The following is a 25,096-nucleotide window of genomic DNA, read 5'->3' on the forward strand; positions in this document are numbered from 1 at the left end:
ATAAAGTAGACCTTTTTAGTATTTTTATGATAAACATAGCTCCTTTTAGTCCGAGGCATAACGATAACGAAAGACTATACAGGTCTACGCTCGTTTACAGATGATCGCCCGGCGCCCGCTTGACAATTGAGTGATTTGATTGGTCGTAATTAATTATTAACCATATATTAGAACGTAATTACTTGCCCTCGATCAATCGCAAAAAATTTTTTGATTCAAGTAACTATTGCAGAAATAATATTAGCATTTTAATAAAGTTGAAACCAAAAAAGTTTAATGACAGCATTTCATCATATCAAAAATAAAACGAATCTTAGCGTAAACTCATACCCACACCAGAGCAAATAGTATATACAGGATATGATTGGCCAAAAAATGTGGAATAGCGGGTGCAAGTATTCAACCAGCAGATAATCCAAAATGATAGTACAAGATACTACTTGTATTTATCAAGTATAAGATACTACTGTTTCAGGTTCACCGCCTTAAGTTTACAATTCTAATTGGAATAACTATAATCATAATATTTTTTTGTTACTCTACAAAGCATAGGGTTTTATTTGAACGGTAAAAAATATTTCTAATGTAAAATAAAATTTTGAATAAATTAATTATATTTATTTAATTTATAGACAGATGATGAAAGAACCGGTACAATTTTTTGCTGTATATACAATATATATACACACATTATATAAAAGCTTTTGTGAATTGTTTTAACGAATTTCATAATTTATTAATATACAGTATGTACTGTACATGTATATACGATTAGTATATATATTATACACTAAAAAAAATAGAATATCAGAAAATTTCCGATTTAAAAATTTTATAATTTCGCGTTTCTACCACTTAAAGACGCGAATACTTAAAAAAAACCATTATAATTATACTAATTATACTACTTTTACTGCTTATATTATAGTATGAATAGATGATTTTTTAAATTATAAATAAAACCAATAAAACATATTCCAAAATTGTCAAAATTCAAATTAAAATTCATTTAGAAATAGACAAGTTACTTTTAATAAAAAAGGGTCATATCTTATTACCATAACCGGATTGGCAACTTTCAAATATTTCAATCCAAAGAATCTATTACAAGCGTACCTGCTGTTGCTCAAGAACTCGTCAAAACTTCAACTCACTTATTCGATCATGAATCAATTTGTTTCTTACCTAAAGAAGTCGAAAAAATATCAATCTCAAAAGAAACTTCCCCAAATACCATCTGCATTTCAATATCTAATATTCGTACTCGCATAAATAATTGCTTTAAATATAGCAAATATGGTCTCACTCATATCAAGTTGTTGGATTCAAGCCGAAATTAGTACCTTGCGAATTTTGATACTCTTGATAACTAGCTTCATAACAATCACAAGCGTAAACTATTTAAATGTTGTATTAAAAGATGTGTTTTATTCATTAAATTGCGTATCACTTGCTCGTGTATTTATTTACAACGATAATTCTTTTTGTTATTCACGTATTTATAAGATTTTATTATATATAAATATAATAAAAATTAAACGATATTACGGTTTCATGAATAGTTATCGTGATAGATATCACGTGAAGTACCATATATAGTTTTGTAATATAAAGCACCATAATATTTAATATACCATGCTGAACTTGAAGAGTTGTAAAATAATTTTAACAATATTTTTATAAGAAAAATAAGAAAGTCACTTGTTGGCCAAATTATTTTAAATCAAAATTAAAGAATAAAATAAATAATTCAAGAAAAGGATAAGAAAATACAATATGCAATTCAAGCCACATCTGATATACAATTATCAGATATAAATATACTTTAAAAGATTTACACCATATCAGATATGTAAAGGTAAAATTGAAATTAATACTTCTAACATATTAAATTACGTTAACAAAGCTGACTTTAATGATATGGTTGATGTTAATAAAAATTTATTTATCAACAATTTATTAGTAGTCTTAAGGATATTTTAATTAACGAAATTGGTAAATATCGCAAAATCAATGAAAGCCTATAATGATTGGACCGAGAATATAAAAATTATTGTAAACAAGAAATCGATTATTTCAACAAAAAATATGATTTACATAAATCAGAGGGAAAAATTCCAAACTTAGAGAAGAGGCCTCCAAATATCAATCAGCACTTGTCGCAGCAAATACTCGTCTCGACGATGATGATTAAAATCACTGTGATAAATTTACAGACATGTTGGAAAATTATGTAACTATTATAATTTAAAATCCAATATGAATGTATAAAACTCCTTATGGTTGTTTCGATGAAATTATCTTAAGAGATAAACGTTTTATTGATACAGTAAATGAGTATAATAAAGAGTTATATAAGTTTCAAAGTGAGAGATTTTACACTTGAGTTAGATATCGAATTAAAAACACAAGAACTATTAAAATTAATCGAGCAATTTTCGCGTTGTCATCAAATTTATGGAAATTCTTATACATAATTTTAAAGATTATGCTAGTGAAAAACTTGAATCAGTACAGTAGAATTTAGAATTGATGATTTTGTAAGAAAAATATGCTGAAACTTTAGCACTAAAACTTATTCTGAATCATGGGATGAAGATGATAAACTGATCAATTATGTATAGGCATTGTTTTATCATTATTTACGTAGTAAATAATCACGACTATTAATCTTTTAACTATACTTTTAAATCTGCAAGAGTAAAGATTTATGCGCTATTTATAAACTTTCAGAAATGATTTACTTGACCTGTCAATTTAAACCAGTAATATAAATAGTTATACTTATTTAATAATGTAATTATTATTTTGGTAATTATTCTTCAAGGTCATAATAAATTATACCACATTGTGACTTAAATATTTGAGATTAGTAGTATAATGTCTCTAAAACTTTAATCAACCGCATGTATGTATCCTACAATAAAATTTAATGATTTCCCACTATTTCTTTTTTCTTTTTAAACACAATCCTCTTCGACTGCGGTCGTTGATTGCATTGACATAAAAATATTCAATTTTATTAATTATTTTGTAAATATTTAAATTCGCTAAATCCATCAACCAAACGAATCTAAATATAAACCACCAAATATATAACTATGAATCTCCTTCTTAGTGGTTTTACATACAGTAAATCAAAATCAAAAAGGAATCCTCTAATCAAATGGATATTATGATATTTATAAAGAATGAACTTAATTACAAAATTTTCAAAGTTCGTTGAAAGATCTTTAAAATTACTAATATCTTTTTTTAATAAATATTTGTGTTTACATTGATTATAAATGCTCTAATTGTATAAACGCTAGTTTCAAAATTTACTATTATAATGTTAGTACACAAAAAATATCGTGATTTGCGTCACATTGTACATGATTAGATGATCTGATTTTTTGGTCCCCTTTTTTTTGGTACTTCTTACCCTATTTGTTTATATTTGCATCCCTTATAAATTTTGTAATAACCACAAAAAAATTTTTTTTTCGTTTTTTTTTTTAAAAAAAAGAGTAAAAAAAAAAAATGACAGATAATAATACGGCAAATGATTCATCTGAAAATACTCAAGATGGTCGAACACATGATCTTCAGGCTTCCGATAATAACAATGATAGCACAAAACAAGAGTATGAAGATCTAATAAAAGTTTTAAAAGAAAAAGATAAAGAAATTGAGACGTTAAAACAAAAAACTATTGAATTAGAAAATGAAGCTAACACCACGAATTATAAACAAGAGTATGAAGATCTAAAAAAAGGTTTAGAAGAAAAAGATAAAGAAATTGAGACGTTAAAACAAAAAACTATTGAATTAGAAAATGAAGCTTCTAAATATCAATATGCTCTTGGAGCTGCAACCGATACACGATTATCAGATAATGATGAAAATAATCCTGTTAATCTTAAAAAAGATATTTTATCGCTACAAGATTCTTTAAAAGATTATACCGTAGTTAAAGGTAAAATAGACATTACTACTTCTGAAATACAAGAACTCTTGAAAAAATATGGAAGCAATACAACAATTACGGAAAAAGATCAAAACAAACTTTTAGTTAAAGCCGTATTACAACGTCATGTTATCGAACAAATTTGTGAATATGCGAAGGAATATTTTGATAACCCAGACAAACATCAAAAATATCCGTATGGAATGGAAACTTATATATTTCGTAAAGTTAAGGAATTAATAGAAATAACAAGAAATTTCGCAAAAAGACGCGTTGGAATTGATGAATCAACTAAAGTATTACCTGTTAAATTACGTCAACAAGTTTGCGCAGCTCTTGGAAATAGGGGATTCAATGATATGATCGATAATGATAAAAAGACATTTACACATTATTTTATTAGTCATTTTCAAGCTGGTTTAAACAATGAAATGAGTAAATATCGTGAGTTTGGTGAACCTGAAAAAAGAAAAGAAATTGAAAACATGGCTGGTGACATTATTAAAAGAGCTGTTGCTTTATTTTGGTTTCGACTTAAAGTTCAAGAACCAGTTGTTGAATATATTTGGCCTAAAAGTGATGACATAATAGATCCAAGCTATATGGAAGGAAAATGGGAAGATGATGAAATCGATAACTTAGTTGTAGATATTTGTTACTTTCCCTTGATAGCACAAGAATTCAGTGATGAGTCAAAACGTCAAATTTATACAAAAGCTATAATCTTTCAAAAACTCAAACCCGAACAACCACCATTGCAAGATGATAGTCAGTCAGCTCAGTCAAATAAATGTTCTAGTGTTTTTTAATAATTAACAAATCAAATTCAATTGATAATAATTCTTATTGAAGTAAAAAAAAAAAAATAGGTATTTTATTTAATATATAATATTCTTATAAATAAATACAGATATTTAATTAAAAAAAGAAATTAATTAATTAATATCTTTAAGGTTCATTTACATCGAATTTTGTATGAAAATTCTGTCCATTGGCTTCATTCTGTGCAAATGCTGTAATTTCCATTTGACCAAAAGAAAATCCAAATGTTATTGAATGATTAAACCCATTTGGAAGGAGAATTCGTAGTGTTCCTACTAACTCCATTCCATCTTCATCATGATATGTTGCATTATGTTTGGTAGTTTTATACAATTCGAATTTTAAGGCTTTTTGAGATGAATTAAGAGGCTTATAACCGGATTTTGGAAATTCTTTGTCAACTTCTACTTCTACCCCTCTTTTTACAAAGGGTTCAAAAAGATGAATTCTATCATCAAATACTCTACGGCTAAGTGGATGTAGATGACTTTTCCATTTACCTAAAATTTTTATACCGTACGTGAATTTTAAAGTACGTGAACGAATCACTGATCGTTTAAGTTTATCCATTCTATGTGCATTAGAGGAATTTTTTAAGCTTAGTCCATACATAGCTGCACCACGAACAATCGCTGCTATGGGTTGATTAGGAGGAATAATTTTGAATTTATTCTCTTCATTCTCTTTTTGAAATTCTTGTTTAATTCTTTTTTGTAAATATTTGCTTTCACTAAATCCTCCAACCAAAAACATTGCAGAGCAAGTTTCTCCATTATTTATACTATTTGAAAGTTGTATATGTATCATATTAATAATTCTGTCTATAGTATGATCAAACCAATATTTTACGTCATGATATGTAATTTCAATCAACCATTCTTCTTCTTCCATGATTTCTCTGACTTCTTTACTGACATATTGTAATAAAACTGGAGCATTTTCTTCGATATCCAGATCATAACGAAATAATACATTATCTCCTGTGAAAGGTTCTTTCACACGCCTACAAAATTCTTGAACCATATATTGTAATTGACCATAGTGATTTTCTATTAATAGATCTATGGCACTAGTTCCAAGTTTTTCCCGTAAAAACTCAACAAATAATCTATCGATAAATGTGCTTCCACAGAAATCTCCAATACGTTCGGTAACTTCACCTAATTGCAACGGTTCAATTCCATTTAACTTACGAGTAGTTAAGTCTACGGTACCACCACCGCAGTCCACAATCATAAATGTCGCTAGAAAAATTCAAATAAAAAAAAAATCGTATAAATAATTTTTTTAAAATATTCAGTTAAGTATTTTGACACTTACTTCCCGCCTTTAACAGATCATATTCCTTTAGTTTACTTTCCATACAATAAATTGCAGCAGCTTCGGCTGTTAAAAAGAAATGAATTAATATCCACGAATAATAGTTTTTGTTTCTAAATTTACATACGTTCTGTGGTAAATTGTAGCCTTGGCGAGTCTTTATCTTTAATGAGGTTCGCTTTATGTGCGCATTTTCTCATAATATCTTGGTCTATTTCTGAGTATTCTGCAGGAACGGTAAGAACAAAAAGAACATTTTCTGTAAAGTCAACTCCCTCCCATTTCTCAACCATTTCCTTGATTCTCTAAAGAATGAATTATGTAAAGATTAATCCACCTAGAATACTTCTTTTCTTTTCTTTTTGTTTTTTTTTTTAAAAAAAAAATTCTTTTACCACTCCAAGTTCACGCAGATAATCAGTGATCGCCTTCTTATAACCATCTGATCCAAGTTCAACCGGTAGTCTCGGTCTAAGATCTTGTTTCAATTTACCCAAATATAATTTAAATAATTCAACTGGTCTCGTTTCATTCCTAATCCTTTGATTCGGTCGTTTAGATAATGCCGCATTTCCCCATGCTACGACATTTCTAAAATTAGAATCGTATTGAAGTACAGTGTTTGTCTTCAAGTTCACTTCCCCTGGCCATTTATCGTTTGTGCGAATGTCCTTGCTGTTTTCAACATGACAATAAGTGAACCCCTATAATAATAATACATTATTTTTTCTTTCTTTTTTTTTAGATGATGTATAATTTATCTTTACCGAATAAGTAGTGCCAAAATCTAATAAAGATAAATTAAATATGTTAAAATCGTAAGAGATGATGACCAAATTTTATATTCTTATTTTACTCGCCTAAACCAACTACGACACGAATATTTCTTAGCCAGGACATGTTCGTCTTTTGTTTCTTTGTATTCTAGCATTTAAGCATATTTATATTTAAACTTTATTGCATACAATCAATCATGTTATCACGTTGTTCAAAAATCAAACATGTGTTGTTAAACATCACTCGAAGAAATCATTGGTTCGAACTAAGCATCTGCATATTTTGATCATAAAACAGGATTTATTTTGTGTGTTACGTTATAAGGGGCAAAGTTAATCTGAACTATTTTTGTAAAAAAAACATCTTTCCCTTTTCTTTAAAAAAAAAATGGCCTCGTCAAAACAAGATATTGAAGTTGTCGTCGCAATTGGTAATATTTAATTATTGTTTTGGGACAATTGATTTAACGATATTAAAAAATATAAACCGTTAATAAATTTCTGATGCTTTAATCACGTTATCTAATTTATGATAGACTTTGGCACAGTTTCTTCCGTAAGTATTTATTTAATTATTTCTTGATAATTCATAGTTTATTCTCAAATTTGTATAACAGTGTTCATAATATTTAGGGGTATGCTTATGCCAACAAATCTAATCCAGGCGAAATCACTGTAGAAAATAGATGGGATGGTTTTATAGGTTATAAAACTCCAACAATTATAAAATATGATGAATCATATTCATCCATAATATCTTGGGGATTTTCCGCCTTACCTGAAAGACCAAGGAGGAGGGGGAATGATAATCAAACTAAACCCATAGAATTATTTAAACTATTTCTATTCAAAGAAAAATCTTTCTTGCCAGATAATTTAGACTATAAAAGAGTTATTTCAGATTATCTGAGAAAGTTAGGTGAAATGATCAAAGGAAAAGTAAATAATATTTGGTCAAGTTTAAATTTTTATAGTCAAGTGTTAATTGTGCTTACGGTATGTACAAAGTTTATGTTTAAATTTTGTTTGATTATATATTTCTGATTTATTTTTTATTTTATATTTAAGGTACCGGTAGAATTTGACGATAACGCAATTGCAATAATGCGGGATTGCGCTTTTAATGCAAATTTAATTAAAGAGAGAGACAGTAGATATCTGTTATTTATTACGGAACGTAAGTAACACTAAGTATTTAAAAAATTTAAAAAAAAAATTGCAATCATTAATCATTAATTAATTAATTATTTATTTATTTTTGTAATCAAATTAGCTGCTGCAGCTGCGATACACTGTTTAAATTCTTCGGAAAAAAATAAATTGAAACCTGAAGGTTCGTAATTTTTTTTTTATATATATAAAAAATAAAAATTTTTATGCGTAAAATAATGTTAATCTTAATGAATCGATTCTGGATATTTAGATTCATTTATAGTCGTGGATTGCGGTGGTGGCGCTGTGAATTTGACAAGTCACAAGTTATTAGAAGATAATAAGATAAGCGAATTAACGGAATCTACTAGTGGAAATTGTGGATCAAGTCTTATTGATAAAAAATTCGTAGAATTTCTTGGTCGAAAATTAGGAAGTTCTACTATTGAATCGTTAGAAAAGAATCATTATAATATATTACAATATATAGTGCAAGAGTTCTGTAAAGAAGTAAAAATCCCTTTTACTGGACAAAAATCAGAATTTCAACGGTATGAAATAGTTTTAGAAAATTATCCATCAATTATTGAAGAAGCGAGAAAACAAGGATTTTTAAAAGAATCCGATTCAGTATGGGTTGAATTTAGTGATGTTAGGGGAATGTTTGATCCTTTGATAAACAAAATTATAGACTTGATAAAGGGACAATTGGCCCAACAACCAAACAAAAAAAGTTCAGTTATTATGTTGGTTGGTGGATTTAGCGAATCTAAATATTTACAAGATAGAATTATAAAAGAATTTAATAAGACTGTGTCGGATATTTCTGTACCATTGCAACCTATGATTGCAGCTGTAAAGGGTGGTGTTCAATATGGTCTTCGAACGGACATGAGGGTACATACCGTCTTGAGACGAACATATGGTATTTTAGTTCTTTTAATTTCATTCTAAGTGCGCGATTGTGTAATTAAATAAAGTTAAATTTAACTTTGTTTCATTTTATAGGAACAGACGCTATACGAAAATCTTTACCAGGTGATCCGCCATCACAAATACTTCCAAATGGATATACAATCATATTTGATCCACTTGCAGAACGTGGTAAACCAATATTAGTAAACGAGAAAGTAGTTAGAGAATTTAAACCACATTCAATGATGCAACGTAGTATTAGTTTTGATTTATATGTTACAAAAGCGTTAAATGCAAAATTCTGTAACGATCCTGGAGTTAGTTTATTACGTCCTTGGGAAATTGAATTACCAGAAAATGATAATTATGAAGATGTAACAATTTTATTCACTTTAACTTTTGGTGCGGTGGAAATTTTGGCTACCGCTGAAAATCAAAAAACTGGTGAAAAATATCAAGTTAAAGTTAAATATGATTGAATTTTTTTCATTTAATCTTTTAATGTTATTTATTGTCAATTTTCTTTTCATGTTAATCAAATGTAATAATATTTAAATTTTAAAATCAATAAAGTATATTTTTTTTTAAATCTCTCATTTAGTATTGAATAATTGTAACTATACATATGCAAAGAATTTGAGATATTTTAAATTGTGTTGACTTTTCAGATAATATTTCTATGTTCTTACTGTCTCTGCAGATATTTGAGAAAGTTCACGTTTATTAGAGAACATGAAATATGTAAGGATCTTAACTAGGTGTTCAGATCACAATTCTGCTTCTAACAAACTAATGCATACAAAAAAAACTTAATTGACATACATTCGGAAATTACAGAGTCATTCAAGGTTATTTGGAAAGGTCATTCACAAAACCATTGCAATTGATGATTTCTGTAGATGTATATTTATTGATAATATATTGATTTTTAAAAGAGATATTGCTGCAAACAAACCTTTAGGAATAATGATGCTATGAACTAATTCCTAAAGAAAATATCCCAATTTTATTATATTTAAAAAATTTATAAAAAATGCATAACTTTTAACTATATAGAAAAACTTGTATTGTTTAAAGGATTTAATAAAAAAAAATTATAAAAGTAAAAAAAAAATTAAGCAAATAATTCCAATATACTTATAAATTGATTGTATTAAATGAATAATAAAGTAGCAATTGTTTATAAACTTATAAACTAAAGTTTAAAAAATTCATTTTATTATAAAATAAACTTACCATTTACCAATTTGTTTAATTAGATTTTAATTTACAATTTACTTGGCTAATTAAAATAGTTATTATTATTATTATTATTTAAAAAAAAACTATTTTATTTTTTAAAATTATTTTTATTAAAAATTATATAAATTATTTTTTTTGGTATTATTTTTAATTCAAAAATATTTAATAAAAAAATTAAAAATTTTAATAATAATCTTAAATTTAAAAAAATAATATTATATAATATTAAATAAATAGTTCTATATTTCATATATTTTGTATTATATAGTTATTTTAATAAATTTATAAATGTGTTGCAATAATTGCAATAAAAAAAAAAAATTTAGAATACATTTTTTTATTTTGCTTAATTATAATTAAATTATGATTAATAATTTTAAACTATAAAAATATAAGTGATATACTTAAAAAAATTTACTAATGTAAAATAAATTTGATTAGTAAATCAAATATTTAGTATATTATTTATTATTTACATTTACTATAAAAGTTAAAAAATTTATGAATCTTTTAAAAAAAGTAATATGATAAGAAAATATAATATACAGAAAATATTTGAAATTCAAATTCTTATATAAAATATATTTAAATACTATTTGCAAAACTAAAAAAATATTATTGTTTTTAAAAGTTTTTTGATATTTAAAAAAGCTTTTTAAAATATTTTTAAAAATATTTATTTATATGATATATATAAGATTATTATAAATATTATAAAATTTTTGTTTTAGAATTTCCATTTTACTTTACTTTATAAATTAGTCTAAGCCAGCTTAGATAAAGTATTATTAAATAATATATTTTAGTATCAAATTAAAGACTGATTTGCTGTTCTTTTATAAAACTATCTGTTTCTTCATATTGAATATATAAAAGATTTTTTAATCTAAAAAAAAAAATATAATATGAAAACTATACAGGTTTTTCTTATTTTACTTATTTTACTGGTAAACCCATTTAGTATTTTTAAATAAACCATTTTTTAGAAAAAATAATCTGAAATTGCATTTTAATAAATACTTCACTACCTATATATATTACATACTAATTTTTACTTTTATTAAATTATCAGTTAAACATTATAGTTAGAATTTTTTGATAAATTTTCAGATATAGTCATTTATCCGTTTTTTAAAAATTAATCTTTATGAAATAATTTCAATTATAAGCAAGTTAATTTTCTTTAAAACACAAGTTGGAGAATATTAGTACTATTTGTGTAATATTTATTATTAGGAGATTATTTAGATGTAAATTAGCATAGTATAAATTTTTAGTAAAATACTTATACCACAAATATAATATTTCGTAATCTTATGCTTTGAAATTTAAGTAAAATTTTAAAAATTTATCAGTATTGCTTGATTTATCCCCATTCAAATCATCATCAAAGGTCATCATTCTAAGATTAATTTACAGTTCGTTTTCTGAACTACAAGCAACTTAACTCAGATAATATTAATTCATCAAATACCAATGATTCATTAATAAATGAAGAAAGTATGAAGAACCTCAAAGTATTGAGAATATACAGTATTAGAACTAAAACCAATTAATAGCAATTGAAAAATTATTTAAAGTTGTTATAAGTTATTTGAAAAATACGGTCCAAATTTCTGCGCAAAAAAACAATATGGATCACATAGTCAGATTGATTTCATGACATTATTCTTTTTTTTTAACTTATAAATTTATTCAGCTGATTACCGGTAATACATGTATGAAAAAAGAAAAAAAATTGAAAATTGCTCATATTCTAATTCTAACCCCAGGTTTTTGATTAATTCGATAGTTTTCACCAGTTTTTTTGTTTTTAGCAGTAGCTAAAATTTCTACGGTACCAAAGGTCAAAGTAAGTGAAATGATTACATCATCATAATCATCATCATCATAATCATCATCGTCGTCGTCGTCGTCGTCGTCGTCGTCATCAGGCAATTCAATTTCTAAACGACGTAGTAAACTAACTCCAGGATCATTACAAAATTTTGCTTCAGGATCTTTTGTCACGTATATATTAAAATTGACACTACGTTGCGTTGATGAAGATAGTCTAAATTCCTTAATTACTTTGTCATTTGCCAAGATTTCTTTACCACGACTTGCAATTGCCTCAAAAACAACAGTATATCCATTTGGAAGCATTTCTGATGGTGGATCGCCTAGTTTAGATTTTCTTACAACATTCGTTCCTGTAAATAAAGAAAAAATGTTAAAACATATTTAAATAAATTAAATAGAAATAGGTAATTAGTATACCGTATGTTCGCTTTAAGACACGTTTTACCACTGATTCCACATCAAGTCCAAATTTAACACCACCCTTTATGACAGCAATTACAGGTAACGAGGGAACGGAGATCTTCGGCACAATGCTGTTAAATTCGTTTTTAATCCTGTCCTGTAAATATTTAGATTCACTAAATCCACCAACCAACATCATGGCTGAACATTCTTTATTTTTGTTTCGTAATTGATTTAATTGATCTCCTATCAAGCTTATTATTTTGGTTATAAAAGGGTCAAACATTCCTTTAACATCTTCAAATACAAGTGTTATTATCCAATCAGCTTTTTCTAATAATTTTTTCTCGTTTCCTTCCTTGATAATATCTTTTAAAGTTAAGGGGTGCTTTAAACGATAATCTTCTAAATCTATCTCATAATTACGAAAATTCGTTTTTTGCCCTGTAAAAGGAAGTTTCACATGTTCACAAAATTCTTGTACCATATATTGTAAAGAATTGTGATACTCTTTATCTAACAATTCAATAGTAGGTTTTCCTAACTTACGACTAAGAAATTCTATAAATTTTTTATCCACAAAACTTGACCCATAATTTCCACCTTTAGATTCCGTTATTTCACCTATCCTATCATTTGCTAATATTTCATGACATGTTAAATCTACTGTACCACCACCACAATCCACAACCATAAATGATTCTGTAATATCCCGATTTATTAGAAATATAATTCAAATAATAAGAAAAAAAAATAAATTAATTAAAGTTAATAACAGATAAAAAATATATGCTTAAAGTACAAAAGGTTACGAACCTTCACGATTTAAATTTCGTACCTCATCCACAAAATTTAGACAATGTATTGCTGCAGCCTCAGCTATAATATTTTTTTTTTATGAGAATATACATCTTAAAGGAAACTTTGGAAAAAACTAATACTTACGTTCTGTAATGAATATCAGATTTTTACTGTCTTCGAATTGAATTAATTTTGCCTTATGGGCGCAATAACGCATTATTTCAATTTTTTCATCATCAAATTCCGTCGGTATCTAAAATAAAGTAATAAGAGAATCAGATAAACATAATTATACTGTAAATACTAAAATTTAATAGTGCTTACATACCGTAAGTACGATTAACACTTGACTATTAAAATCTACTTCCCAAGTACCATTTATGTCGTCTTTAATCTTTTCGCCTAATTCTTTCAGATAATCTATAATAATTCCTTTATAATTATTATTTGGTAAATTAGGTAATTCCATTGAAGGTTCTTCCAATAAATATAATTTAAATAATTGCATGGGTTTTCTTTGATCGGTATTCCTCATCCTAGGTAAGGCAAACGACCCCCAACACTGAACAATAGTGTTATCATCGTCTTCATATTTTATAATTGTTGGAGTTTTGTAACCTACATGACCTATCCATTTGTTTTCTACAGAAATATCATTAGGATTGATTCTGTGAGCATAACCGTATCCCTAAATGAATATTATTTATGAACAAAAAAAGGTTAAGAAATTACAAATTAAATTATCAATAGAGTTTCAATCTTTTTAATTAGAAGCTTACGGAATATGTTGTACCAAAGTCTATAAAAAAATCGGAGAAAACAATTTTGAAGCATTAAGAAGTAAATATCGATATTCAAATTTACTTTATTATTCTTATACCAATTTCTGACTCGAAAATAATTAACATACCAATTGAAACAACAACTCTGATATCTTCTCTCAAAAATGAAGTGGACAAAGACATCTTTTTTGAGCTTTCGAAATAAAATTAAAATGTGCATTTAAGATAAAACTATTGATAAGGTATGACACGCATAAATATTTACACAACCTTGTTCCTTGATAATCTTTGATTATAAATAAACTTGAAACCAATGAACAATACAAATTGAATTTATTCATGTTGTGAAACGATAAAAATGATATAAAACCGGCGAAGGTTTTAGATAAATTATCTTGGACATTATTAGTTCTTTTCGCACGAAAATGTCTTGGAGAAATGATATTCGTGTAGTAGTTGGATTAGGTAGTATTAATATAATCCAATAATCAAAATTCTATCCAAATTTAACATATCTACTTTTTTATTTTTTTATTAAGATTTTGGTACCACTTACTCGGTAAGGATCAAATCAACTATCAAAAACTCTTGGTCTATTAATTTGTCTTTAAATGAAAAAAACTTTTAGGGATTCGCTTACTGTCATGAATCAGGTGCTGAAAATATTTGTACAAATGACGAATGGCCAGGAAAATCCGGGATTTTAAAGACGAATACAGTACTTCAATATGACTCTGAGTTCAAAAATGTTGTAGAGTGGGGGTATCCAGCATTATCCAAACGAAAAAATAAAAATAAAGTGAGACCAGTTGAATTATTCAAATTACATTTGGGTAATTTACAAGAAAATCTTAAACCTATACTTCCAGATAATCTTAAATATATGAAGGCTATCACCGATTATCTTTGTGAAATCGGAAAGGTAAAAATTGAATATTTTGGTTACAGAATTAATAAACTTTTATAAGAAATTATTTAATATATTAATTATTTAGTTAGCCAAAGAAACAATTATGAAGTGGGACGGAATTGACTTTACAGAAAATGTACTTTTTGTTCTTACTGTCCCCGCAGAATTTTCAGAAAAAGATAAGACTATAATGAGAAAATGCGCACATAAGGCAAAACTCATTAAAAGTAAATCTTCAAAAAATCTAGAATTTACTACAGAACGTAAGTGAAAACTAAATTTAGAAAAAAAAAACCATTTAGTTGATGTAAATCTTATTTTATTTACAGCTGAAGCTGCGGCACTTTATTGTATGAATAAACTTCAGGAACATGGTCTTTCTATAGGGAGTAAGTTCATATATTTAATTAATCATTCATTCAATATCTTAACAATTGACTTTTCAATTAAAATATTTAGCTACTTTTATGATTGTTGATTGTGGCGGAGGTACTGTAGATTTAACTACTCGCATGTTAATTGAAAATAAACAATTGAGTGAAATTACCGAACGTATTGGAGATTTCTGTGGAAGCACATTTATCGATAGAGAATTTATTAATTTTTTACGGGAAAAACTTGGAACTCGTGCTATTGATAAACTAATAGAAAATCATTATGGTCAATACCAATATATGATTCAGGAATTTTGTGAATACGCAAAAAACCTTTTTACGGGAGAGAAGGGCTTTCTTTATGAACTAGATATCGAAGAAAATTCTTTATCGCAATATTTAAGTGAAGAAACGAAAGAAATCATGAAAAAAAATGAATGGTTGATATGTATCAAATATAATGATATAAAAAAAATGTTTGATCCTATTATCGATAGAATTATTCGTTTAATATATGTACAACTTTCAAATAATCGAAAAACTTGTGAAGCAATGTTTTTAGTTGGAGGATTCAGTGAAAGCAAATATCTACAAAAAAAAATTAGAGCCGAGTTTCGACATAAAGTGAAAATTATTTCAGTCCCTGGTCAGCCCGAAGCAGCAATTGTTCGTGGTGCAGCTATATACGGATTAAGCCTAATAAATTCCTCTAAAACGGATGAAATGAATAATTTTGTATTCGCAATTCATTCGCGTGTTTTGACATTTACTTATGGGATAAAAGTTTTGGGTGAATGGAAAAAAGACATACATCCGCCTCATCGTAAAATATATAATAATAAAATTTATCTTTTTGATCCCTTTGTGAAAAGAGGTACAGAAGTAGAAGTTGGCAAAGAATCTCCCCCAAAATCCGGTTATACTCCACTTAACCCATCTCAAACAGGTTTAAAATTTGAATTATATAAAACTTCTAAGTATGAAGTAAAATATTTTGAGGAGGATGAGGATGTAGATAATGAGGATGAAATTGAGGAGGATAAAGAGAATAAAATGGAATTAGTAGGAACACTTCGAATTGATCTTCCTGATATTCACTTAGCCTGTGATAGGCGTGTTACCTTTGGGTTTTATTTTGGTGACATGGAAATTACGGCATTTGCAAGGAATGAAGTCAATGGACAAAATTTCCAAACAAAGTTCGAAATAGAAGAATTTTAAGAAATTTAAGAATACACTTTTTTTAATATATATATATATATTCATTTATTTTTTTTTTTAATAATTAATGTATTTAATTATACAGATAAAAATTCCTTCTATTATTTTTCAGATGACTCCGTTTTTTTGATTAATCTCTTCGTTATGTATATGGAAGACTTTAGCGGGTGTATAAATTTGACCAGTTGACTTATTTGCAATTAAAGGAAAATGACAAATATCTACAACTATATCATCAATGTCTTCATCATCCCATATTCCTTCCATACGACTAGGATCTATCTTATCCTTATAATCAAACCAAATACATTCAGCGATTGGCTCTTGAACTTTGAATCGAAACATAAATAAAGTGACAACTTTTCGAATAATGTCACCAGCCATATCTTCAGTTTCTTGTTTTTTCTCCGGATCTTTAATATTGCGATATTTATCAATTTCTTTGTTCAAAATGCTTTGATAATGTTTAATAAAGAAATGAAGAAAGTTTTGGTTATTTTTATTAATAACAACATTGTTAAACCCTCTGTTTCCAAGAGCTGCAAAAATTTGTTGACGTAATTTAGTAGGAAATACTTTAGTTGTATCATCAACCCCATCGCGTTCCTTTGTGAAAACTTCTGCTGCCTCTATTAACTCATTAGCTTTTCTATACATAAAAGACTCCAATCCTCTCTTATGTCTAGGACCAGTAGAATCCTTTAAATATTCCATAGCATACTCGATAATTTGTTCGATAACATGACGTTGTATTGCTACTCTGATTAAAGGTTTCTTTTGATCTTTTGTAATATCTGTTTGGCTACCATATGTTTTTAATAAATTTTGTACTTCGGGAATATTAACTTCTACGCCACCTTTACATTTGGTAATGTAATTTTCCAGAGAATGTCGTAAATTTATTATGTCTTCTTTAAGTTTAACTGAATTATTTTTATCATCATCTGATAATCGAAAATTAGTTGCAGCTCCAAGATGATACTGGTATTCAGAAGCTTCTTTTTTGAATTTATCATTATCTAGTTCTAAATCTCGAATCTCTTTATCTTTTTCTTGAATTGTTTTATCTTTCTCCTCAATTGTTTTATCCTTTTCTTGAATCTTCTTAATAAGTCCTTGAATTTTGTTATCCTTTTGTTGAATCATTCTATCCTTTTCTTGAATTATGCTATCTTTTCTTTGAATTATGCTGTCCTCAACTTGAATTACGCTATCATTTTCTTGAATTGTGCTATCCTTTTTTTGAATCATCTGAATTTCTTTATTCTGCTCTTTAAGTTTCTTAACAACTACTTGGATTTCGTTATATTTTTCTTGCATATTCTGAATTTCTTTATCCTTCATCTTAATGAGATCATCCTTTTGTTGAATTAAGCTATCCTTTCTTTGAATTAAGTTATCCTTTCCTTGAATTATTTCATCCTTTTCCAAAACTATTTTATCCTTTTCTTGAATTTTTTCTTGGATTAATTTATTCTTTTCTTGAATTTCTTTATCTTTTTCTTGGATTGCGTTCTCCTTATCTTTTAATGATTGGATGTTATTATTCAATTCAGGAAAACATGTTTCGGATTTTTCGGTTTCGTCCATAATACTTTTGTTTTTTCTTAATAAATAAAAAAAAACTACTAAACAGGCATCTAAAGATAACATAGAAATGTGAAAACCACAGAATGATTTAATTTGGCCTCAACCAGACAATAACCGGTTATATAATTAATTTAGAAGTGTTACGTTACTTATTTCCTTATTTTATGCTGTGGTAACACTTCAGTATGACTGTATGAGGTTACATACATTCCAGATATAAATCATTTAGATCGGTAATTCCCGATCGTAGACCGGATAGGAACGACTAGTTCGAATCAGTTCCAAAAGTAGTCAATCCGAATAGAAAACGCCAAAACAACCCCTATTTGACATTATAAGCCGATCTGATCTCTAACTTGCATAGAAACATCTAGAATAAAATCGAATTATTGAAAAATTTTTAAACATGAACAAATTCAAAACCACTCATTTTTTCATGCCATTTGGAACAAATTATCAATTAGAAATGGTTATAGTTATTAAAAAATTGTGTGAATTTTTGGCACGATCATTTATGTTTGTAAGCTCTCCAAAATCAGAGATATTTACGTAAGTACAGGTACAGATTCTTTTATTCTTATAATTCAATTGGTTACAGGTAGAGTACGAAACAATTATCACTGATTTGTTATATAATTAATCCTTAAAAAAGTTTTATGTTAGCAGTCAGCTGCTGCAGTGAGTCGCCTGAGATCTCTTAAGTAATGATTCATTTGCAATATCAGTTATTTATTTTTAGCATAATGAAATCGAATTTATTTTATTATCATATAAACACGAAGAATAAATTTGCCATTTAGAATTTGTTCATCACATGTAATAAATTTTTTCCACTTCTCATAGTAATAAATCTATCATTATTCATTTCCATTCCAAACTTGACAAACCTGAGTATTTTCATGATTCCTATAAGTGTTTCTTGATATCTTGAAATCTCTTCAGTTAAACAAATAAATTCTTTTCTTCGTCGCAAATAATTTTTGAAACTTCAACGAATGAAACATCTTACTTAGATGATTGTTTGAGAACTATGGAATACAAAATTTTTTAATTCTAAATTATAATATTTATAATCATATAATAAACTATTTACTAAACCAATTATTAAGTAATGCCAATATAACTTCATTTGATTGTCGCATTAGATTACTAATAACATCAAATGAAAATGAAGGGTTTATAATAACTATTGTAACGGTTACGGTTATTATATAGTCGTCGTAGTCGTTGGCGTGAATTTCTTCTAATGAACAACTTACAATTTTTCAAACTATCAACTTTTGATTCTATATATAAAAAGTTCAAAGTGCAGAAAATATTACTTTTTTCCTAAAAATGAGATCGTTATTTAAAGCATTGATGTTTGTGAAGTAATAAGATTCATATTATTTTTCAGTTTTTTACTCGAAGTCTCAAACACGAATTAGCTAAAAAGGAATAATCATGTGTTTATGCAGAACACTTTCATTTTGGCACGATCTCAGGTTGTTATTATTAGTTTTACTTACTACATACGCTGCCGGTACCATTTAAATGTGTAAGCGAAACAATTGTTTAAAATCGAAATGCTAATAATATAACTATATAAAATAATCAAAATTTATATAGATCGAAAATTTTATTTGTTAAATCTAATTTTTTTTTTTATCTTATTATTATTTAGAAATAAAAAAAAAATTTTTCCGGAAGTGATTGCTGCGTCATTTCTTGTGAAACCTACTTTTACTAATAAAATATCTAGAGTTGTAGAGTTGTACAACTTTTTTTTATTTATATCATGCATGCTTAAATTTTTTTTTCCTTCATTATTTCAGATTTTACCCTCTTAAAATTAATAAAACAAATTATGGAACCTATTCACCAAAATGATATCACGATAACCGATGGTAATCCAAACCCTAATTTAGAAAATTCTGGTCTTGAGTCTTATGAAAAATTATTGAATGAACATGAAAAGCTAAAAAAACAACTTGAAGAACAAATTAATATAATTCAGGAATTAGAACGAAAAAATACTGTATTAAAAGATGAAGCTTCTAAATATCAATCTGCTCTTGGAGCAGCAACTAATTTACAATTATCAGACAGTGATACAAATAATCCAGTTGCGCTTAAAAATGATATGTTAAAATTGCAAGATTTGTTAGAAGATTACATAACTACATGTAAAGGAAATGTAGAAATTAATATTAATGAAATACAAAAACTCTTGAAAAGATATAAAAGCAATTCAGTTATTACAAAAGATCAAAAGGACCAAAAACCTTTAATTAAAGCAGTATTACAACGTCACGTTATAGAAGAAATTTTTGACTATGGAGAAAAATATTTTAATTTTGACAATTTACAAAATTACAAAGAATATGGATGTGGAGCCGAAACTTATTTATATAATAGAATCTATGATTTAATACAATTAGCAGAAGTAATCGCAGAGAAACGCGATGGGGTTGACGATATAACTAGGGTACTGCCTATTAAATTACGTCAAGAAGTATTTGCAGCTCTTGGAAATAGAGGATTTAATAAAGTTATCGCTAATAAGAAAGGAACATTCCCTCATGAATTTATTAGTCGTTATCAAGATATTTTAAATAGGGAAATTAATAAATATCGCAAACTTAAAGATCCTGGAAAAAAACAAGAAATTGAAGATATGGCTGGTGAAATTATTCGTAAAGTTATCACTTTATTTTGGTTTCGACTTGAAGTTCAAGAGCCAATCGCTGAATATATTTGGTTTGATTATAATGATAATATAAATCATAGTTATATGGAAGGAACATGGGAAGATGATGAAATTGAAAATATAGTTGTAGATATTTGTTACTTTCCTTTAATAGCACAAAAATTCGACGATAAGTCAAAGCGTCAAATTTATACGCCTGCTAGAATCTTTCATAAAACTAAACAAAACATGCCTCAGAATTCTGAAAATACAAAAAACTAATTATTTATTTATTTATTTTTAATTATAGTTTGATATTTATTGTATTGATTTTAAAACAAATTACATGAATTTTGTTAAAGATCTTTGTGTAAATAAAATTTAGTTTGAAAATTTTGTCCATTAAGCTCATTCTTAGCAAATGCAGTAATTTCCATATCACCAAAATAAAATCCAAAGGCAACGGGCCTTTTACGGGCTAAGTGAATATCAGGAAGATCAATTCGTAGTGTTCCTACTAATTCCATCCCGGGTTCATCATGATACTTTGCACTATATTCGAGAGTTTTATATAATTCAAATCTTAAGCCTGTTTGAGATGGGTTAAGGGGCGTATAACCGCGTTTTGGAGAAGATTCTTTGCCAACTTCTACTTGTGTACCTCTTTTTACAAAGGTGTCGAAAAGATAAATTCTATTGCCGTATATTTTACGATGAGGCGGATGTTCACCTTCTTTCCATATACCTAATACTCTTATCCCATAAGTAAATTTCAAAACACGTGTATGAATCATGGTTGCATCTGCTTTGGAGGGGTTTTTCAAACTCAATCCATACATAGCTGCACCGTAAACAACTGCTGATACAGGATTAGTAGGAACCGAAATAGTTTTCACTATATGTTGAAATTCTTGTTTAATTCTTTTTTGTAAATATATGTTTTCACTAAACCCCCCAACTAAAAAAATTGCTGAGCAAGTTTCTCCATTATTTCGACTATTTAAAAGTTGCACATGTATCATACGAATGATTCTTTCAATAATAGGATCAAACATTTTTTTAATATCATCATATTTAATATCAATAACCCAATCATTATCTTCCATGATTTTTCTAGTTTCATTACTGACATATTCCAATAAATCTGGAGCATATTCATCGATTTCAAGTTCATAAGAAAATCTAGTATTATTCCCCGTAAAAGGTAATTTTACGCGTCGACAGAATTTTCGGACCAAACGTTGAAATTGACTGTAACGATTTTCTATTAATAGGTTTATAGCGCGAGTTCCCAGCCTTTCACGTAAAAAATTACCGAATTCATTATCAATAAATGTGCTTCCACAGAAATCCCCGATACGTTCAGTGATTTCACCCAATCGTTTATTATCGATCAACTTGCGGGTAGTTAAGTCTACAGTGCCACCGCCACAGTCAACGATCATAAAAGTCGCTAAAAATGCATTTTAAAATCAATTAAATAATCGGTAAGGTATTAAATTAATAATCAAGCTTACTTCCTATAGTTAACAGATCATATTCCCGCAGTTTATCCATACAATAAATTGCCGCAGCTTCAGCTGTAAATTAAATGATTAATTTTAAAATAATAAGGAATCTTTTTTCTGATTTTTTTTTTCTTACGTTCTGTGGTAAATTGTAGCTGTAGTGAGTCGCCTTCGTTAATGAGCCCCGCGTTATGTGCGCACTCTCTCATAATAGCCTTTTCTTTTTCTGAGTATTCCGCAGGAACGGTAAGAACCAAAAGAACATTCTCTGTGAAGTTAATTCCGACCCAGTTTTTCTTAACTGCTTCTTTAATTAGCTAAAGAGTTATTCGTCAAAAATATGTTGGGAATATTTTTATATCTCTTACATATCGCAAAAAATTAATAATTCTTCTACCTTTCCAAGCTTATAAAGATAATCGGTAATCGCCTTCTTATATGCAACTGGAAGCCTAGGTTTAAGGTTTTCTTGTAAGTTGCCCAAATGTAATTTAAATAATTCTACTGGTCTCGTTTCATCTTGTTCGGGATATCCCCATTGTTCAATATTAACGATATTTACAAAATTGCGATCATATTGAAGTATCGTATTTATTTTCGGGTATACTTCTCTTGGCGGCCATTTTGTGTTTATAAAAATTTTGCTGTCCGAAATATGACAACAAGTGAATCCCTGTAAAACAAAAATAAAAAATTTTAGCCAAAAAATCATAATTCCACAAAATCTTAATATTTACTACTTACCGAGTATGTGGTACCAAAATCTAAGTGGAAAAAAAAACAAAAAAAAAATTTCAAAGACATGAAATAAATGAATTTCTCGGCTGAATAAATCGCAACACAATACCTAAACCAACTATTACACGAATATCGGACGGTTTTCCACGATTTACCATCGTTTCTGCTCGGAGACCAAATTGAACACCACCTTTTACAACTGCAATCATAGGTTGCGTTGGCACAGAAATATTTAGTACAATTTTATTAAACTCCTTCTTAATTCTAGCTTGTAAATATTCAGATTCGCTAAATCCACCAACCAACATAATGGCTGAACATCTTTTATTTTGTAATTGAGCTAATTGTTCTCTTATTAAATGTATAATTTTTGTTATACAGTGATCGAACATTCCTTTAACATCATCATATTCAACATATATTGACCAATCAGCTTCTTCTAATAGCCGTTTTTCTTTTCCCCCTTTGATAATATCTTTTAACCAAGAATAATCATCCAAGTCTATTTCATAAGGTTGAAAATTTGATCTCTCCCCCGTAAAAGGAATTTTTACGCGTCTACAAAATTTTTGGACCATATATTGCAATACGTTGTAATGCTCTTTTTCTAATAATTCAATAGTAGAACTTCCTAATTTACGACGGAGAAACCCTACAAATTCTTTATCTACAAAGCTTGATCCATAACTTCCACCTGTAGGTCTTGTTATTTCACGTATCTTATTATTTGCCAATAATTCATGACATGATAAATCCACTGTACCGCCACCACAATCTACAATCATGAATGAATCTGTAATAACAGCATATTATCAGAAATATTTTATTAGAATAACAATAAATATACATAATTTAAATTACAACGATGACAACGTGCGTACAAACCTCCGGGTTTCAAATTATGTAACTTTTCCAAAGGATTCAAACAAGATATGGCAGCGGCTTCAGCTAATTGATATAAAAATTAATATTTATGACAGACTTTTCTTCTACAAAAATCTTGCCACTTACGTTCCGTTATAAATATTAGATTTCTACTGTTCTTTTCTCTCGTTAATCCCGCACTAAAAGCACAACCACGCATTATTGCAATTGCATGATCATCATATCCTGCTGGTATCTTAAACAAAATAAATTAGACAAGTCAAAATATCAACACCATAATTATGATATAAATTCTACATACCATAAGAACAATTAATACTTTATTATAAAAATCCAAATCATGCCAATGAATATCTACTTTTTCTTTAATCATTTCACCTAATTTTCTCAAATAATCCGAAATAACCTTTCTATAATCCAATGTATCTGGAAAAGTAGGTTTTTCATTTAATAAAAATAATTTAAATAATTCTACAGGCCTAGATTTATCAACATTCTTCCTTCTTTTCGATGGTTTTTCAGGTAAGGCATCAAATCCCCAAGACTTTATAGTAGAGTATGATTCGTCCTCATATTTTATAATTGTTGGAGTTTTAAAACCTAAAGAACCTCCCCATTTATTTTCTACAGTAATTTCTTTTGGATTGGATTTATGAGCATAAGCATATCCCTAGATATTAATTAAGTACACAAAAAGCTGAACTACGTGAACTTTTAATTAGTTATTAAGAATTTAATTAGAATACTTACGGAAAATGTTGTACCGAAATCTATTAAAAAATTTGTTCGAACAAAAATAAAGTATATTAATAGAAATGAATATAATCAATAAGACGACTTGAACATACCAATTGCGACAACTACTCTAGTGTCAACTTTTGACGAAGACATTAATGAAATTAATAATAAACCAAAGAAAACAAGATTGCGAAAATGAAATCCTGCAGATCCACTCTATTTTTCAATGCAAACACGTGAGGTTGAGAATTTCCATGTTTTGAAACCATAACGTGCAAAAGACGAAAACTTGATTTTGTCCGTTAATTTATTATACTGCTTATCAGTTAACAATTATGCCAATTTGGGAAGTTAACAATATCGCATTCATTTTATTATAATGATTGTCATTTCTTAAGCCTTTGTGAAATTTGTGGAAAAAGAGCAAGAAAGAATATGTATGATTGTTCAAATTCACTTCT

General features: G+C 27.6%; 8 protein-coding genes across 8 annotated transcripts; 4 read left to right on the forward strand and 4 right to left on the reverse strand.

The window, feature by feature from the left end:
* Positions 1-3,522: 3,522 nt before the first annotated feature.
* OCT59_009833 (uncharacterized protein) lies at positions 3,523-4,758 on the forward strand (the record flags this gene model as incomplete). Its single annotated transcript, XM_066132639.1, has 1 exon — positions 3,523-4,758. The coding sequence occupies one exon, from the start codon at positions 3,523-3,525 to the stop codon at positions 4,756-4,758; it is 1,236 nt and encodes a 411-aa protein (XP_066000263.1).
* A 39-nt stretch (positions 4,759-4,797) lies between these two features.
* OCT59_009834 (uncharacterized protein) lies at positions 4,798-6,991 on the reverse strand (the record flags this gene model as incomplete). Its single annotated transcript, XM_025320595.2, has 6 exons — positions 4,798-6,015; positions 6,092-6,157; positions 6,219-6,396; positions 6,487-6,795; positions 6,859-6,878; positions 6,952-6,991. The coding sequence occupies 6 exons, from the start codon at positions 6,989-6,991 to the stop codon at positions 4,898-4,900; spliced, it is 1,731 nt and encodes a 576-aa protein (XP_025170969.1). The 3' UTR covers positions 4,798-4,897.
* Positions 6,992-7,219: 228 nt separating this feature from the next.
* OCT59_009835 (uncharacterized protein) lies at positions 7,220-9,529 on the forward strand. The gene is made up of 7 exons (XM_025320596.2): positions 7,220-7,298; positions 7,404-7,423; positions 7,501-7,863; positions 7,936-8,044; positions 8,141-8,200; positions 8,291-8,944; positions 9,028-9,529. Exons 1-7 carry the CDS (start codon positions 7,256-7,258, stop codon positions 9,411-9,413), a joined length of 1,635 nt encoding a protein of 544 aa, XP_025170970.1. The 5' UTR covers positions 7,220-7,255; the 3' UTR covers positions 9,414-9,529.
* A 2,396-nt stretch (positions 9,530-11,925) lies between these two features.
* On the reverse strand, positions 11,926-14,186 carry OCT59_009836 (uncharacterized protein; the record flags this gene model as incomplete). Its single annotated transcript, XM_025330674.2, has 7 exons — positions 11,926-12,368; positions 12,436-13,122; positions 13,237-13,299; positions 13,366-13,474; positions 13,550-13,909; positions 14,001-14,020; positions 14,132-14,186. 7 exons carry the CDS (start codon positions 14,184-14,186, stop codon positions 11,926-11,928), a joined length of 1,737 nt encoding a protein of 578 aa, XP_025170971.1.
* A 214-nt stretch (positions 14,187-14,400) lies between these two features.
* On the forward strand, positions 14,401-16,604 carry OCT59_009837 (uncharacterized protein). The gene is made up of 6 exons (XM_025320597.2): positions 14,401-14,468; positions 14,543-14,562; positions 14,632-14,925; positions 14,999-15,176; positions 15,243-15,302; positions 15,373-16,604. Exons 1-6 carry the CDS (start codon positions 14,429-14,431, stop codon positions 16,506-16,508), a joined length of 1,728 nt encoding a protein of 575 aa, XP_025170972.1. The 5' UTR covers positions 14,401-14,428; the 3' UTR covers positions 16,509-16,604.
* Positions 16,533-18,187, reverse strand: OCT59_009838 (uncharacterized protein). Its single transcript, XM_025320598.2, has one exon. The coding sequence runs from the start codon at positions 18,159-18,161 to the stop codon at positions 16,617-16,619; it is 1,545 nt and encodes a 514-aa protein (XP_025170973.2). The 5' UTR covers positions 18,162-18,187; the 3' UTR covers positions 16,533-16,616.
* A 1,683-nt stretch (positions 18,188-19,870) lies between these two features.
* OCT59_009839 (uncharacterized protein) lies at positions 19,871-21,170 on the forward strand. Its single transcript, XM_025320599.2, has one exon. The coding sequence runs from the start codon at positions 19,945-19,947 to the stop codon at positions 21,046-21,048; it is 1,104 nt and encodes a 367-aa protein (XP_025170974.2). The 5' UTR covers positions 19,871-19,944; the 3' UTR covers positions 21,049-21,170.
* OCT59_009840 (uncharacterized protein) lies at positions 21,123-24,788 on the reverse strand (the record flags this gene model as incomplete). Its single annotated transcript, XM_066132641.1, has 11 exons — positions 21,123-22,219; positions 22,284-22,346; positions 22,411-22,591; positions 22,672-22,947; positions 23,019-23,038; positions 23,122-23,805; positions 23,898-23,960; positions 24,024-24,132; positions 24,199-24,567; positions 24,648-24,667; positions 24,746-24,788. The coding sequence occupies 11 exons, from the start codon at positions 24,786-24,788 to the stop codon at positions 21,123-21,125; spliced, it is 2,925 nt and encodes a 974-aa protein (XP_066000264.1).
* Positions 24,789-25,096: the final 308 nt, after the last annotated feature.

Source organism: Rhizophagus irregularis, chromosome 18, assembly GCF_026210795.1.
Source record: "Rhizophagus irregularis chromosome 18, complete sequence".
Classification (NCBI taxonomy): domain Eukaryota; kingdom Fungi; phylum Glomeromycota; class Glomeromycetes; order Glomerales; family Glomeraceae; genus Rhizophagus; species Rhizophagus irregularis.